This window comes from Typha latifolia, chromosome 1 (genome assembly GCF_019914945.1).
Source record: "Typha latifolia isolate L0001 chromosome 1, TyphaL0001v2, whole genome shotgun sequence".
Lineage (NCBI taxonomy): Eukaryota > Viridiplantae > Streptophyta > Magnoliopsida > Poales > Typhaceae > Typha > Typha latifolia.
Window position 1 is genome coordinate 12,651,502 of NC_133086.1, and position 18,839 is coordinate 12,670,340.

General features: G+C 34.9%; 1 protein-coding gene across 1 annotated transcript; it reads right to left on the bottom strand.

The window, feature by feature from the left end:
• Window positions 1-867: 867 nt before the first annotated feature.
• Window positions 868-12,624, bottom strand: LOC140785910 (D-3-phosphoglycerate dehydrogenase 3, chloroplastic-like). Its single transcript, XM_073134015.1, has 5 exons — window positions 11,987-12,624; window positions 2,741-3,117; window positions 2,529-2,639; window positions 2,345-2,440; window positions 868-1,655 (listed from the first exon to the last, which is right to left on the bottom strand). The coding sequence occupies exons 1-5, from the start codon at window positions 12,531-12,533 to the stop codon at window positions 984-986; spliced, it is 1,803 nt and encodes a 600-aa protein (XP_072990116.1). The 5' UTR covers window positions 12,534-12,624; the 3' UTR covers window positions 868-983.
• Between the last annotated feature and the right edge of the window lie 6,215 nt (window positions 12,625-18,839).

Here is an 18,839-nt window from a genome sequence, read left to right on the forward strand (position 1 = left end):
AATGAGATTCTTCATAGAGGCCAATGTGGCCTCTGAAAATGTGGTATGACAACAACAAGGTAGCATCCTAGATTATCAGAAGACAACATCTTAAGTTATTCATCTAAAAATTAATGCATATTTATTGGCATCGCTATTGGCATCCTATGCCAACATGTATAGTATTCTAGATGGACTTGCCGAGTTTTAATAACTGAGCTCTAGTACCATGTTGAAACATTTCTAATTTGTCACATGCCTTCCATGTGAGGTTCACATAGAGTGAGAGGGTTAGAAATATACAACCAATACTAGATCAGATCAAAATAGCAAAAACAAAAGAGAGACCCGTAGACCACAGCAAGTTCATCCATAATATAAAACTGGGTAGACTCCCTAACATAGTATACATTATATCAATAAATTATATACATCAACTACCTTTATAATCTATATCTTTTTTATAAATATACATCAAAGATCTTCAGAACCTATGTACTTACATTGCATATAACCTATAATTTCATTTTGAAAATATTTGAATTACAGAAGAACATAGAGTAGATGAAAAGTGGCCATTGATTGAAGTGGAAATATAAGAATGGACAAGGACAACGAAGAAGTGGAAAGCTAGAAACTATCTTTTAAGATTGTCAAATAAGATCATTATAGAGGAAAAAAATACATTTCAATTGCTATTGATGGAAAATAAAGAAGATGAAAAAAGAATAAGAGGTTCATCCACCTGCCTACATAATTAATTAGCATGATATCCAGGACCTTCAGTAAGTAACGAACATGTAATGGAAAATCAATGCACCAGTATTTTCGAAGAGAGCAATTTAAACAACACTAAACTGATTTAAATGAAATAGAGCGTTCAAGAGATCAAGACAACAAAATTGATATTATAATTAAGGTCTTATTACTAATCAGAGTTCTTACAAAAAGGTGCAGTACTTGGAAAACTCACAATCATGCCAGCTAAAGATTCAGTAGCGCCACTAAAGCTTCAGGAAGACGAACTCTTCAATGGCTGGAATGTCTCCAATTTTCAACAGAGTTTCTTTGGTGGGCTCCTCATCAACACCAATTGCCATAACAGCGTGCTTCCGTGGAGCAATACGACCAACACTCATAAAACTAACATTGACGTTCTGCTCACCCAAGATGCTTCCAACGGTCCCAATCATACCCGGCTGGTCAACCTGCCGGCAGAGGATTAGGCTTCCCTCCAAGCTGACATCCACCTGGAACGACCCTACCTTCGTCAGATGAGGTATCCCATCCTTCACCCTTCCCTCCACTCTTATTTCTCCTGTCTCAGACATAGCACTGGCAAACTTCGATTCAACATTGGCGATCTGAACTTGTATGAATTCCAGAGGATTCTCTGGTGAGCCATCCAAAAAGATTCTCTCCTCTGTAATACGAATACCTCTTTGTTTTGCAGTGAAATCAGCATTTACTAAATTCACAAAGACACTAGAGATGGGTTCAATCAGACCCTTCGTGATCATTGCACGCAGCAACCTAGTGTCAAGATCATCAGGAGACCTGGATGACGCATAGGTAACCTTCACTGATTTTACACCACTGCCTCCAGCCACAAGTTGCACAGCTAGCCTACCGAGCTTTTCTGCCACTACAACAAATGGTGCAAGCTCTGACAGAACCTGTAGAAACCACACATCATTGCTATGTAACTCTATGAAAGGGAAGACAAATTAAGTAGACAGCACCTCAGACAGAAATTAAGAAAAATAAATTCTTTCAGTAGCGCCTCTAAAGAGGTTAGTAAACTAAGAAATGTTGTGTAATGAAAACCTTTCTTGCCTAACTCTAACTTGCAACTTCTGTCCAGAAGGTAGCAGATTTCATATAGTGGGATTAAGGTAAATTTGTGGATATATAAAGTGAAGTTGAAGATAACAGCATCGATTGGACAAGGGAAGTCCGAGAGAGCAGCCATTCTAAACTCCAGCTGCTGCATGAGGCTTCTCTAGATGTATTCTAGACTAATTCATGCTGGCCAGGAACAAAAAAGGGAAAAGAAGTATGTGTGGTAGATCCCAAATAGGAACTGTTTAAACAAATTTAAAAATGCAGCTACCATACACCACCTTTAGTAGGGAGATTACTATCATTTTTAACTTCAAAGACTTAAATATCACAGTTATTGCCACAACCACTCAAGAAGAGTGGCGTCATTCACCGGAAGGATTGATTCATTCTGCTTCACCAAACAAATGAACGAACTACACGGCCATATTACTTCGAGAAATTTTCATAAAACCTGACTTTAACTAGTTATAAGTTTCATTCAGGTGAAAACATAAGGCAAACAATGCTGAGATAATTATACCTCAGCTGGAACCATTGGTGCATTTACTGCAGTAGCAGCAAGTTCCCCTTTCAAGGCACCAACAACAGCTTCAGCTATTTCAATGGCTACTCCTTCCTGGAGGTTGCGAGCATTTAACAGTTAGACTGACAATATAAATGGCCAGTAGAACAAAATAAGATTCTAAAATGCACCATTATCCTACCTGTGCTTCCATTGTGCTGGCACCAAGGTGTGGCGTCACTGTTACATTCTCATGTAGCACTAACTTGTTGTCAGCAGCAGGAGGTTCTTCACTGAAGACATCAAGTGCAGCCTGGTTGTTCCAGACATCAGCGTGCAATGAAAAGCACATGTTATTTGCCAAAGTTCACAAGCATAACAGAGCTAGAGAGTAGATAATTAATAGAAAGAAACCTGTGCAACAATTCCTGAATCTAGTGCCCTAACTAGAGCTTCTTCATCAATAACACCACCACGAGCAACATTCACAATTCGAACTCCTTTCTTCATCTTTGCAAAAGCTTCGTCATTAAGAATCTTGGAGGTTGTTGGAGTAAGAGGCATGTGCAATGAGATAAAGTCAGCAGTTGATATAGCTTCCTCAAAGGTAACCAATTCCACTCCTATTGCACGAGCACGATCAGCAGATGCATATGGATCATGTGCAATTACATGCATGCCTAAACCCTTAGCACGACGAGCAACTTCTGATCCAACTTTTCCAAATCCCAAAACAGCAAGTGTTTTACCAACAAGAGACACACCAACATATTTATTCCGCTGCCATTTACCTGCACAAACAGAAATAATGATCTGTGTGATTATTCCAATTACATGAAGCACCATCCAAATTAGACCATGACGACAAGCAGAAAGAATTGCTTTTAAGTTTCATAGATAATGAAAGTTAATTTTGCATCATGTTGTTATGGTCGCTTTTGGTGAAGATGAGGTTCCATGCGAATTGATAATCTGGACAGAAATCAACACAGAACTTGTGAAGGTAAATGGGATCGATCTAACCGTTGAATTGATCTGAGATTTGGATATATTGTTCCTCTATGAGTTAGAAATCCAACACAACTGGAATCACGATGATCAGATGAGTAAATCAAAAGTTACATATGAAATAGTGACCAAAGGTCAGGAGATAGCGCAATGGATGTAGAATACGTGGTTAGGGTTATGGAAGATAATTATGGTATGGTGGATGTATTAGTGCTTGGAAGTAGATGAGGGGGGAGAAGGGAGCTTCAAGGTAAGGTTGGTTGCTAGAAAGAAGAGAGAGGCGACGGAGAATTAATCTCGGCCATAGACAAGAACTCAGGTTGAATACCGAGGGAGAGAAAAGAGAGAGAAAACTAATTTCAATATTCAATAATCAATAATCCAAAGAGGCTATTTTTTCACATATATAGAGGCTAGCCAAACATCCAAAAACCCTAAACAAATCCTATTACGACTCAACTTATCCGTCGCGCGTTCAAACGTACCCCGATCGCATTCGAACAACCAAAACGTATTCTCTATATGTACGAACGTGAGATCAGGCTTTTGAACGGCTAAAACGCATTCTTTAAATGTGCTAATGCGAATCATGTGTTCAAATGCCATCCCTTTGCGTTCGAATGCACCTGCCAGAAACTATTTTATTTTTCTAAACATAAATAGAAATTGATACAAATTGAAGCGGTTCCACTATGCACCTAAATTAAGAACCGCAACACATGTTACATTGGTGCATAGCATACTGTGAAGCTTTAATACTTCATTATGTTAGCTGTATGACTATTGAATACATATAAGTATGATACTTGCACAATAGTATTTGGTTGTCAGATAGTTCTTCAAACTTGATAATCATCTTGCTGATCTGTTGTTCCATACTTCTTCTAACTTGATTTTACTTTTTCTGGTGGATAAAGGTGAATCTGTTTTTCATTACAAAAGGAAATAGAATTTTTTGCTTCATCATTTAATGCTTTTGCTAAACTATAATAAACAGAAATATCATGTAAATTAGAACAACTTCATCGATTTTAGTGTTCTTCGACTAGCAATTATCTTATTCTTTCTTCTGCAATTAATCTCAACACTAATTCTACCAGTGAGTGCTATCCATGTGTTTTCCTCAGATGCATTTAGGGATCGAAGTATGGGAAAAAGCATCAATGCTGGTCAAGGATGTGCTGCAGAAGGTCAGGATATATAGTTGTATATTACAGGAGATGCCAATAAAGCGTGCTTTTCAGAGAAGGTAGGTGACATTGTCACCAATAACAGAGATCTCGAGGATGTGGGATCTCACAATGTTCTTGGTGAGATTACTAGAAGTGATCAAATAAAATTAACGGTTTGAATAACAATTTACTACATCGAGATGCTCTGTTGCTCTGTTGGGGGCTAAAGCTGATAAAGTAAAAATCCTAAATACTTTGTCTAAAATGAAAAACTCTAACTGCAACCTAAATCTTGATTCAGTAAGAGGTGTTTTAGGTGCGGAAAAGAGGGGCATTGAGCAATCGCTTGCCGGGATAGTGTGGTTTGTTTGTGTGAAAAGCCTAGTAGAGATCATTTCCTTGTCCAAGAAGAGTCATGACAGGTGTGCGCATTTCTTCAAGTTGTCTTTAGCATTATTGAAATATTCTTCTAAAACCAAGTTCACCTTTGGTGTTATTGAAATATTCTTTTAAAGTCAAACAACCTGAGAAGAAGCATGGTAGTTTCTGTAATTAAAGGATGGATTATGGCAAAAGAGTTTTAAATGGGAATACCTAACTAGGGATGGCTGTCTCTTTTTACTCGATGGACAGAGTTTAGGGTCATTCAGAAGAACAATTCAATGTGGATCGGGGTAAATGATGGGGTTGGTATGAGTTTGATCAACTTGTTTCTTCTATTGTGATTTTGGATATGGTGGATGATAGAACGAGATCCATGGCTAATCTGAGGGTAGAGGATAAACCTAAGAATCTTGTTGTGGTCAATTGTGGTTGTTTGGCCTAATGTGGTATGTGAGGTTGAGGAAACCCACAAAGAATGGAGGGCAGATCCTTTACTTGGGTGAGAAAAAAGGGATTCAAGGACAGAGTATTGGTGCTAGTGAAGGATGGGAGCAAGGGAAGATTCAATTGCAAAAATTAGAGTTGAAAGCTACAGGAAGAAGTTAAAATAGAATGAGAAAAAGAAATTGTTGGATACTTGGCTGAGTGACACACGAAGAAGAACCTTTTTAGTTTGGGGAAAGATAGTGGAGAACAACAGAGGAATATTGATTGCAGCACCAGGAGTGTAGCTAACTATTATTGAAGATGAGGTGCTTTATGTCCCCTCTTCTTCAGAAAGTTATTGACTTATTTCCCTAGGGTAGAGCAATATAAAAAAGGGGGAATTATCCTTTGGCTCCAATTGCCTCTGTTGGATATATAATGTGGAGGTGGAATTACATGGAACGCCATTTCTAATTCGAGATTAGGTGGAGCGAAGGAGAGTCGATTAAAGAGGAAGAGGAAGAAGCATTATGATTGCTCAATTTTAATTGATGCTTAGACAAATCAAAGAGGAAGGAGCATAATGAGTTTATATGTCAATTGTGAGTTTGGCATTAGTTTTCTATGTTATGTTGATATCTCTAAATAAGTATATACAGGTGAATACATCCATGACGTTGTTGATTCTAGTAATAAGGAAATGAGAGAAGAATATTATCCAAGTTGTGGCTGATAATGATGCTACTAATTTAGCAATTGTATAATTGCTACAAGAAAAATATCCTCACATATGCTAGACATCTTGTGCCAACCACTTATTTTCTTACTTTGCAAAATCTTTTGGAGAAGAAAGAAAAATTAAGATATATGTTTACTTTTAATAAATTTACAACATGCAAGCGGTCAAAAACTACTAAAGAATAAAGGGCTTATTCTACTATCCTCAATAATCAATTTTGGAGGAAGGCGTCATTAGTTGTTAAAGTATTCCTTCCCTGATAAAGTTGCTTCGAATCGTTGAAGGTTAAAGAAAGCTACTACTGGGATATGATAGCTGAATGATGTCAATGAAGGACATAAAGAAGAGTTTCAACATTAATAAGACTTCTTACAAGCCTTTTCTAAATGCCATTGATCACTACTTAATGAAAAGTTAAATACTCCTCTCAACATCGTTGTATATTAATTAAATCCGTATTATTATTACAAAGATAGTAATAAAATAGAGTCGAATGATAAGGTAATGGATGGTATTCTTAGTTGTCTTGAGAACTTTTACAAAAAAGCACTCATTCAAGTTTACATTTCAAAAGTGCCGATGATTTCATATTAGCTAATTACTATAGTGTATACGAATCTGGTTCCCTCTACTTAAATAGCATGGTGATAAAGATTACTAATTTGACATGTAGCTCCTCATAATATGAAAGAAATTGGAGCTTATTTGAATGTATAATGTATTAATTAAATTGTCAATTTTAATTGTTGAATTTTATTGTGATACTGCTTTGGTCTTTGATTTCATATTCATTCAAAGAAGAGCAAAAGATTGGAAATAAAGCTGAATGATTTACTTCATGTACAATTTAGTACAAGAATGAAGGATCAAAGAAAAGAGAAAGAGATGAACCCTACCACTTCAAAAAAGGAGAAAAATAATGTAACGGAATCATTCGTTGATGATCCTCTAGAGTAAGAGATCTTCATAAGTAAAGGGTTAACTTGGGATATGATCATAGAAGCATCAGGAGCTAAAGAATATTTGAGATCAAGGAGGAGCACTACAAGTAGCACCATGGATCCTGGTTTCGATCGATCCTGAGTCGGATCAATCAAAATAGATCGAGATCCGCCATAGCCGATCCAATCCATGGCTGAAACCAGTCAGGATTTGTATCGGTCGATTCTCCCCACTACCTAATATGGGTGGGATCTATCAAATATGAGTCTGATCCGACTCATATCCAACGGGGCCCGCTCCACCCTCTTGTTTATCTATTTTCTCTATTTTCTCTCTTTGCCTATATCAGCAACACTAGAGTAGATCCCAACGACCTAGAGGTCTAGCAACATGCTCTGGTGAAGATCCGGTGTGCTCAATCTCCACTGACCTCAAGTTAGTATTTTTTTATATTTTTTTCTTTCTTCTCTCTCTAACGCCCCATCTCTCTTTCTCCCTCTCTGACTCCGGTGAACCCCTCCTTACTTTCTATCTTTCTTTCTCTCTTTCTTTCTTTCTTTCTTTCCTCTACTCTCTTCCTCCCTCACTCTTTCTCTCTATCTCTGTTAATAGAGGTGATATAGAAAGACGAGAGAATGGAGAGTGAGTGAGCAGGAGGAAGAGAGAGAGAAAAGGAATAACAGAGAGCAAGAAGAGAGAAGGGAAAGAGAAGGGAGTGAGAGAGATGAAATGAAGAAAACAAATCAAAAAACAAAAAATTGCTAATCAACAATAAGAGAGGAAGAGAGAGCGAAAGCGAGAGGGAAATAGAAGGGAGAGAGAGAGAAGAAAGGAATAAAATTAGAAAAAATAAGTTTTGAGTAAGTTGATACATTTTTTAATTTTAGGTTTCATCTGTGAGTAATTATAATTTTCTTATTTTCTTATCATTTTTTCAAATTTTTAGAAATTTTCTGTATTTTTTAATAATACTTAGAATTTTACGTAATTAAAAAATAGTCGATCCGATATAGACAGTTGATGTAGCTAATATGGCCAATACATATCGTTTTTCTAGAAAGTTAATCCTGATCCCGATATCAAGTTTTAGAATCTTAAGTAGCAGTCCTTCCACTTCTCTGTCAAGAGAGATGGATGAGCAATTATTCTAATTGGATAAGGAATCAGAGGATAAGCATTGAGCTAGAGTTTGATAATGACTCAAATGATAATTTACTGACAGATGACGCTCTTCCTTGCTAGTCTCTCTTCTTTAGTTGTTTGAGAATGAGGATGACGTAGTGGACTAGATGTTTGAAACTTCTTTACTCTTCGGTTGATTGATTATTTTGATAATATTATTCGTCATATATTAAAAATGGTTGGGATATTGCTATTATGGTTGTGTAATGTAGTATTAAAAATTTCATAGATATTATATATCGTATATAATAATTTTTAATATTATATATTAAAAATGTTAACTGCATTGGCGCCTACATACCAAGGGTTGCCTTTCAAAGCATTGGATTCAATAAATTGTGGCATTGAACAAAGCAACAAGTTTCAACTACTGACCTAGGAGAAGATTTAATTCCAAAAGGAGTAATTAATCTGCAATATGCAAATGTAATCTTAATCTTTCTAAAGGCTTTTGTTAATGAGCTAGTTGTGCCAAAATTTCTTCTTTTTAGTTTCAAGCACATATACGTCTTTAAAGTACATTTTAGTAAGAACCCCTTGATATATAAAAAATGTCGAAGAATGGAGGAAAATTGTAGATGCACTTAGTTGCAAAGTGAAAAAACTGCCTATCAAATATTTGGCTCGACCACCTTATGATGATATACTGGCTTTTTGTCATAGAGGAAGTGGAAAATATATTGCCAGTTTGGAAATGAAAATTGTTATCTTTTGGAGGAAGAGTTAATCTAGTTAATTCACTGTTTAGTGCTATCCCTCTATATGACCTTTCCATTTTATTGGTACATGGTTGTGTCAAGAGGATATTTGACAAACTAAGGAGTAGACTTTTATGGAGAGAGGGTTTGAAAATGACATGCTAATGAATTAGAAGAGAGTACAGAAGAAAAAAGAAAATGGTGGAATGAAAGTTATAGATATTCAAGACATGAATGCTGCTTTATTAGCAAAATGGTGATGTTGGCTGCTGAAACTGAATAATCTACTATGGGCTCAGGTTATAATAAAAAGAAACTACAGAAGGTTAAATGTAAGGGATTTCATATTGAAAAATATGAAAAGTTTTTACCCTCTCGGAGAGTAATTCTGGGCCAGCTTTAAAGTAGGAACTGGTTGGCTTCGATAATGGGAGTAAAATTCATTTCTAGAGACCTATGGAATGGTGTATGTTCTTTAGCAACTTGTTTCCCTTAATTGTTTTCTATTGCATGGGATGAGGATGTTATGGCAGAGGAGGTTTTGGTGAACAATTGTGGGAGATTTATTATAGAAGAAACCTGGATTTTGATCCAAAGACTGTAGAGGAAATATGTTTCAGCTACTTGTGAAAAATATTTGGGTAGCAGAGATATCTCTTATTGGAGGTTTGACAATAAAGAGATTTCTATACAAGTCATTGTATGGCTTAATCAATAATGGAGGAAGACTATCCAAGTTGTTGCCTGGCCTTTGTAGCTTAAAAATCCTACTTAAAGTTAGGTCTTTTCTTTGATAGGTAGCAATAGATTTCTTAATAAAGAGTAATTTTCTTGAAAGAAAATGGGAATGAAAATGTGTTTTCTATGGGAAAAGAGAATCTGTTGAGCCTTTTCTTCTTAGATGTGTATATGTGGGGAGAATCCTCAGGTGGATAGAGAATGTCTTTGGTGGTGAAAGGCCAAAGGCCAAGAAGGTCCTGGAAATTTTCCAAGAGCAGGAGAGCTTGACAATTATAAAAAAAAAAGGCAAAGCAAGGTGGAAAATTTGGGTGGTCACAGTTATTTGGTCTTTTTGATTGGAAAGAAATAAGTGCATCTTCCAGCAACATTATGTATAAAAAATCCTGGATGAACTAGTGTTGCATATTAAATCTCTATCTCTATGTAGGCAGTACTTCCAAGGGCAGAGACGAGGGCAAAAGCAATATGACTTTTGTAGGGCAGGAGCATGGAAGACCCCATTTGTCTTGACAGGAAGAAACAGAAAGATGCTGGCACTTAGAATTTATTGTTCTTATGCCTGAACAAAATTTTGTTTTGAGTTTTCAGTTATACTCTTGAGGTAGTATGACTGTTCATAGATACTTTGACATGTAGGGGATGTATTGTTATGTGATACCTATACTACTCATTACTATCCTTGTAAAGAGTTTCCAACTGCAACATCACTTTGATTCTCATCTAAGAAATTAGAATGAACAAGAGAGGAAGAAGAAGAATGTCAACTCTTGATGTTTAAGATGTAGAAAAAGAAAGAAAAGAGGGGTTGAGAAGATTTAGCTGCGTGAATCAAGATTTAGCTTAGAGAAGGAGAATAAAAACATTTATTAACTGATCAAAGACAACTATATCTTGAAAACAAGGTTTCATAGTGCTCTTGATTGATTTAAAAACTTCAATCAAAACTTTCCTATAGAAAAGGTTGAAAACAACTTTAAGAACTATCTAAGGAAGGCATATAAAACTGTCAAGAACAATGAAGCCGGCACCAAGACTTTATTTCAAATCATTTGGGAGATTTTAAACAAAGTACTGCTACAGGGAAAATTAATTTCTACAGTTCGATATTGTTCAAACTATTTCTAAGACTACTATAATTTTTGCCAACTTAGCAAATAGTTATCTCAGACAGTGACTTTAACTCAATTAGTCACTAGACTAACATGTTGGAAAAACAATTAATGAACCGCTCTTCCTAAAAATTGCTATCAGAGAGAGCTATATGTTTTAAAGATAAATGACTTGTGTGAGAAGGAGAAGGATATCAATAGAGAATGCTATGTCAATATATTAGTATATTATATATGAATCGTTTTCTCAAAAAGCGACTTATAAATTGCTTATTGGGGGAGCAATTTTCTAATCATTTTTCCTGACATTTGTCCAACATAGTAGTATAGTTATTAATCATTGTTTGAGACAGCGATTTGCTAAGCTGGTAAAAGTTGTAGTAGATCAGTAAATAATTTGTGGGAATTATTTTTCCCGATAACAATACTTTGGTCAAAAACTCAACAATTGGGGCTAGGGATATGGCTCCTTTTCCTCCAGCAATATGCGTTATCCTAGTATCCCATCCTTTGTTAGTCAGAACATGTTGATGATGACATAGCAAATTGCAATGCTACTTATTTCAGAAACAGTAGTGATAATTGTAAACCTCGTCTTGTCCATTTATTAACTAAATTTAATACAAGTTATAAATCCAGTACTGAACAAAGAAAAGTCACTAAAACTCCCAATTCTATAGAAATATCCAATTATATATATACATATACTTCTTTTACTCAAGCATTCAGAGTTTTTCTGCATAGTCTTTTCATTTTTCCATATTCATACATAGCAACCACACAAATTTTTTGAAGTGTATCACAAAAAATACTAGGAAAGAGGCATAAGACAAAAGTCAAACCTATTAAATCAGGATAGATCACATCTACGCTACTATGCAACTTGATATAGAAAAGTAAATCCTATTTTCACCCAAAGGTTAGGTCATTTTTTCTTTGAGAAAATTCCTCCTCTTTTTTCCTTTCATAAATCCAAACATGAGGATAGGAAATTATTCCCTCTTCTCTTCATTGCTCTTCTTTTCTCCCCTACTCTCTTCAACCAAACATAATTTTCTCTTCTCTTCCTTCCTCTTCTTTTCTCTTGTATTCTCTCCATCAAAACATTATGTTAGATATCCAATATATTAAATTGGTAGGAAGCATTGCATTGAAGCAGCAATACAAGTAATCACTATTCAATATCAAAAAAATCAGAAGAGCTTCTTAAATATTCTAACAATTCAATTGGTATTAAATCAGAGGGGCTAGAAGCAGACCAGCTTTGAGGGCGGCATCAGCCTGGGCGACATTACGCGCCATGGCAGCAAGCAGAGCGATGCCATGCTCCGCGGCAGCAACAGTGTTGGCGGTGGGAGCATTAACGACAAGGCAGCCGTGCTCGGTGGCGGCGGCGAGATCGACATTGTCGATGCCGACGCCGGCGCGCCCAACGACGCGGAGCCGACCGCCGGAGGACTCGAAGACCTCGCGAACGACCTTGGTGCCGCTGCGCACGATGAGAGCGTCGCAGAGGGAGATCTTGGTGCAGAGCTCCTCCTGGCTTAAGTTGTAGGAACAGTCCACGTTCGCGAACTCCTTAAGGAGAGCCAAGCCCGCCGCGCCGAGCTTCTCAGCCACAAGAACGGTAGGCTTCGCATCCATGCCACCGGCGGCTGCGGCTTGAGCAACCACAGAGAGGCGTGCGCGCCGAGGGATGCGGATAGTTTTGACGGAGGAAGGGGGAAGGAGGAGGAGGCGGGAGAGAGACGACGGCGGGGAGGGGCAGAGAAGATGGAGATTGGACGGAACAGTGGAAGCCGCCATTTTTTTCTTCAGTCTTCTTTTTTTTTCTCTCGTGATATTTCCAACAACTATGCTCTGTAGTGGGGGGGGGGTTGGTAGTACCAATGTTAGCATTTATAGATGCGCAGTGAGGGGGATGAAGTTTGGAGTTTTCACTTTTCAGTATCTCAACTCGTGTGAGCAAAGGTTTCTAGGTTTAGGGGTTGGTGGTTGAATAAATGGGAATGGGATATTCCTTTTATTCGATTTTTTTTAAATTTTCATATTTGATTTTATCCATTCTTTTTGCCTTTCTTTCCATTATTACTCGATTAGCTTCTGAAAGTATAATCTACTATATTTTTATATTTCTACTGTTCTTGTTAGCATAACATCGGCCTTAGAGGCTTGGACCCATATACGGATATAAATTCGAATGTAAAAATATAGGATAGTTAGCCAATTTTGCTATTTAAGATCATTGCTAAAGAATGAATTGATGAACCTTAGGGTGTATTTAAACTTATTTTAAGGGATAACATATTTTGAGATTACTAATTTATATTATAATTTTAATCTACTATTTATTTATACAAGACTATATATAAAATAACTAAACAAAATTACATTATTATTCTCAATAAGGAAAAAACTATTATTGATTATCTCAAACTTAAATTATATCATTAAATATCATTAAATTATACTATATTAATTATAACAATTAATCACATCAATCCAAAATAATCAAAATTAAAATCAAGTAATACAAAATAATAGAATAAATTATATAAAATTATTTAATAATAAAAATAGGAATATATAAAGTTATAGCAATACTTTAAATAAATAAAATAATATACTAATAATAAAAAAATAGAAAAAATATCCCTTAATGAAATGCATTCTCAGGGTTTTCATTGTAATTTTGAAGTCTATCGAGCTAACTGTCTTCCGACCGATTCCATATAATAATTATTTTGAAAAAAAAAGTGTATATAACATCCTGATTTATAATCTAATTATAATTTATATTCTATATTTTTACTATTTATAAATCGAGCTATCTAATTTAGCGAATATGTATAGAAAAATATCCTAGATTATATTTAAATTAACACCGTTAAAATATTCTATTAAATAAAAATATTTTATTTTTAAAATAACTAAAATATTCTTATTTTTAAAATCATTGAAATGCCCTTACAATGACTTGATTGAGGGTATTTTTATAATTTTTTAGTTTAGTTAATTTAACTTAGAGATTTAGTTAAATTTAATTAACTAATATAATGGCAGAGTATTTTCTGCATATATTCCTTAAATTATAAGGCTTAATTTATAAACAGTAAAAATATAGAGTATAAATTATAATTTTATTAAAAATATATATACAAATTTTCTTATTTTTAATTATGTTTGTGGCGGTGGACGGTAGCTATACCAGTAGTACCCGGACAAGCAATATAAAATAATTGTATTAAATTTTAGATTTTAAAATATTATATAAAGAAATATCTTTTGAGGTCCCGAGATTGTCAGTCAAAAGTAATAACAAGCTCGAATAGGAACATTGTAACCAGCTCAACAGGATTACTTTTATAACCTGATACCAAAGAGCGTGCAGGCTACCGGTTGGTCGCTACCTAAGGCGTGACGCCATACTAGAACAACTGGTTGTAAATTAAACCAAGAAAGTGGTTGTAAATTCAAATTTTCTTTCTAATGTCTACAATCGAGAATTAGCTAGATACTCTCGGAATTCCACGACCTATTTTAGAACAGTATTCTAATATTTAGTTGAATTTTAGTATAAAAATTTATAATTATATTTAATATGATATAAAGTCGGTATTAAAGTATTGAAAAATAGTGAATTTGTATTAAAATTTTATAATATTTTATATCAAATGATAAAAATACTCTTAATTAGATGTAAATCAACAGTAGTAATATATATTTATCTAAAATTATAATATATTTTTTTACAATTGCAAATCTAAAATGCTTCGTATACTTGCACTATATTGTATTTAATCGGAAGTTCCATGCATTTTCCAACTTTCTTACATTACAAGCAAAAATAAACAATTTTAAATTTCTTTCACCCCAGCATTATAAGTTCGTATTTACTCTCACAAACATCTATGCACTAAGATCACTTTTCTGTATTTCTGAGTTAATAAAAATATTTTCTACACTATAAAAATAAAAATAAAAATTTATAAGCACGTATCAACTTATGTCCCTTCTAATGCAGACTTATAGTCATATACTATATCATAATGCGGAGTTATATAATTATTATGTGAACATATAGTTATGTAGTGCGTGGCAGTGCAAACTTATGTAATTATTATGCGGACTTGTGTCCTTATATTGAGTTGTAGTATAGATATATATTTTATTTCTATGACATGATTGACTTTCTAGAGAAGAGAGAAGAAAGATAGAGAAGAAATCTCAACTTTAATTGAGATGATGTATAATTAAGTAATGTGTAATCTATGAGCAAAATACTAATTGCGGGTTATTATTAAATTAATTTTTAAAAGTGGTTTGAAATAAAATGAGAGATAATAATAAATTAGTATATGAGAGGAAATTAACTTGTTATTTAATTACTACACAAGAATAATGAGGTTTTTATTCTAGTCAAGATTTATTCTAAAAAAAAAACTATTCCTATTCCACAAGTGAAGATGGCTCACGACACCAAAATTGGATTTTTTTTATGGGGTTCTCTTTTTACTTTCAAAAATTCTTTATTATTTTGTTCCTCTAAAATTAATATTTGCATGTACCTTGAAAACAAATAGCTTTTCCATATATACTTTTAAAACTCATAGTTTTGGCGTGAATGTTACCTTAGAGTTAATTAGCCAACTAAAATTAAATAATCTAAATGTCAATATACGATAATATTACTACTGGGCTGGCCCAAATAGATTATTTACTTTTTAATTTCTTCTAATTTATTTTAATCTTTTACTTAGTTAATCATGTCAAACTTGAGCCTTAATTAATCATTTTGAAGGACAACTTGTTAGTTATAATAATTGTTTAGATCGTGGCTTAATAGTGCCATAACTAATTGCTCATAATAAAGAATTAGCTCTAATTGGAGTTTAATGTGGTCTATTATAATTTTTGTTAAATCAATTTGTTTAATAAATGAGTCTGTGATCTAGGAGTATTCGTATTAGTTACTCCTGTTTGATAATTAATATAGATTATTATAGAAAAATTATTTTAAGCATGTCATCAACATAGCAAATTGATTAAATGTTGCCTATGTGATTTACTTTAAATTAATAATAATTAGTGGAATAATAATTCAAAGTAAATTGTTTTAATTATTTTAATAACATATAATGATTAATAAATATAGAATTTTTTAGATTGACTTACCTAAGCCTATAATGAGCATTAATATGATTATTTAGTTAACTAGTGATAAGAATGTTGTACTTATATTTTTATTACTATCATTATTAAAGTGGACTCCTATAACGATCACCTTCATAACCTCATGATCACTGTGAGTCCAAATTCGAAGACTTAACTGGATTTCGGCTCACGTAGAAGTTAAGAATGAACTAGAAATCCAATAGTTAAAAGGTAAAATACTTTTAGGATTAAGATAGATTTGGGATGGAGAATAAATCTATCACGATGGATCATGGAAAGGGAAGGTTGAAGAGGCATGGTGGTGATGGGCCTAGGGTTGTGGAAGGTGGTGGAAGTCGAGGTAGTTAGTAGGAAAGGGATAGAGAAGAAGTAGCTAGGGTTCCAAAGTTTAAAGGCAATTGAACAAGGAGGAAGGAGACGATCTTGCAAATTAACTTCAATAATCCAAAATGACGATCTAGGTGCACATCACATCTATTTATAAGTGGCTCCCTGACTCAACTAGACTTGGCAATTGGATCGAATAAGCTTGAATCTTATTGCCTAACATAAACAAAAACACTTAATTAAAACACCTAAACTGGGTTTTCTCATTGTCGACGTTTGAACAGCCTTTGAGGGCTTCGAACGCCTAATTAATTTTTTAGCTCTCGGATAAATGGGTTTGAACGGCCATCCCGAGACTTGCTCCTTTGATTGATTGGAACTTTAATTTTTTATGCAAACAAACTATTAGCTAACTATTATAACTCCGTATAGGGGTGAGAATGGATTGGATACATATTGAATAGTGCTCAACCCACATTCAAATCTATATTTCTAGTCCGAATAGGGATTCAAATACGAATATTTGATGAATAACAAAATTTAAAACCATATCCTAGCTAAATAGATACGAATTAGATAGTTTTTTTTTATACCTATTAGATAGTTTTTGAATACATATCGAATAGTTTTTGGATACATATCATATCTTAAATAAATTATGACCTTTCTTTTAAACACAATTAACATAAAAAATAAAGAGTTTCGCAAAAATAATTTCTTGCATGTCAAATACATAAAGTTTGCAAACTTAATCTCTACAAATAACATAACAATAAAAAATAACACATTCTACATAGTGAAAAACCCCTAGACACAAGTATGTATCTAAATACTAGGCAATGATATCACTCGTTCGCTTAAGTAAAATTCCGTAGAAATATTAGGAACAAAAGCAGAGATGAACGCTAAGATTTTAACGTGGAAAAACCCAAACGAAAAAAAAACCACGGATCCAAACTCGGATCAAAACCAATTACTAGAATAGTAGCAGTTACAAGATTGACTCACAAAACAACCCGTCGATCCAAACGACTTTGTTCTTCTCAGTCTTGCTCGCTAGAACCCACGATTCACTACTTCTCGTGATTGAAGTCCAATCACAGTAACCCTCGAGATTGATCTTTCGTCTAGATAGCCTTTAAGATGAAAGATTAACTTTTTAATGATGAGTAGAACCTTGTTAGTTGAAGAATCGATGTAGCCTCAAGAAGTCTTCTTCAATAATGCTTCTTCAACCACCCTAGAGATAGGACATCACAATCCTTATATATGATCTCCAAGATAGAGCCAAATGTAAGTCTTATCCGTACTCACGAAAGTCCAATTTTATCAAACTTCATTAGTGCGTTCGAACGCGGCCCGGGTGTGTTCGAACGACATGACTTGATCTTAGGTGCGTTCGAACGGGCCCGAGTGCGTTCGAACGCGACAACTTGAATTCTTCAGGTTGCGTTCGAACACTTTTGTGAATGTAGCTCTCGGTCTGTGTGAAAGTAGTACCCACGTTCGAATGTGTTTGTGAACGTGGCTCTCTGTCTGTGTGAACGCAGTACCCGCGTTCGAACGCGTTTGTGAACGCGGTGTGAGCTCAACGGCTTTTCTCCAATAATTTTGCAATTCTTCAAATCAAAGATATTCTAGACTTGTGTAAAGCTCATATACATGAAAAAATACACTTAGAATATTTTGTACATAATTGCCAACAAATAAAAACCTAACAATCTCCCCCTTTGGCAATTTGTGACAAAACACCTATGTTACAAGATATTACAAAGACTTCAAATTGAGCAATCAACAAGACTAGAATATTTTGCACATCAATCTTTGCAAATAAACATATACCAATCCAAGATCAAGTGAAAATAACTTGAAATGAATAAACAATCCAAACACAAGTTATCAATGGAGCATAAGTTCAAAAGTACTTAAACAGACAAAGTTCACAATTCCTCCAAGCAAGGTTATAAACAAAATTAGAAAGACAGAAAGACTCTAATAAACTCCCCCTATTACCATGCTCCCCCTACACACCTAGACACCTCGACACTCTCCCCATTTTTGACACAAATGTCAAAGACTAGGAACTCGGAGAAAACTGACGCTGAAGAATTATTAACACAGAGTCAAGTACAGTCCCCTAACGAGCTTGCTCAGCTTGTAAATTATGCACTGCCGAATGGAGATCCTGCACTTGAGTACTAAGCTGATCGAAACAGTCAGAGTACTGTGGTAACTCCCCCTCAGAGTGAGATGTATCACCGTCAGAGCTATCATCAGAGCTGTCGAGGTGCGAGGAGTGACCAGCGGCGGAAGAGGACGGCTTGAGAGGAGGCGACTGGTCGTGAGCTTGACTCTGCTTAAGAGTAATCCGATCCAATGGTTTGTGCGAAGTAAGAGAAGGTTCCGAAGCATCCACATGCACCCCATTCTAAGTGCACAAATTTATAATAAAGATGCCAAATGGTAACCCCTCACGAGGTGCTTCTTTCTGTGTAGCTGTGAGTATTAAATCATAGATCACCGCAGCCAAATCAACCGAGACTCCATATAACATTGCATGAAGAAGGAATGCACGATCTAGACTAATACTTGAATGTCGAGTCTTAGGGG

Bases quoted from the DNA above. Each gene is read 5' to 3' on its own strand.
- LOC140785910 (XM_073134015.1), bottom strand. From the start codon at position 12,533: ATGGCGGCTTCCACTGTTCCGTCCAATCTCCATCTTCTCTGCCCCTCC. The intron at 3,118-11,986 runs GTCTGCTTCTAG...CTGTTTGTGCAG, and splicing joins TGATGCCGCCCTCAAAGCTG to GTAAATGGCAGCGGAATAAA. The intron at 2,640-2,740 runs GTTTCTTTCTAT...TGGAACAACCAG, and splicing joins ATTCAGGAATTGTTGCACAG to GCTGCACTTGATGTCTTCAG.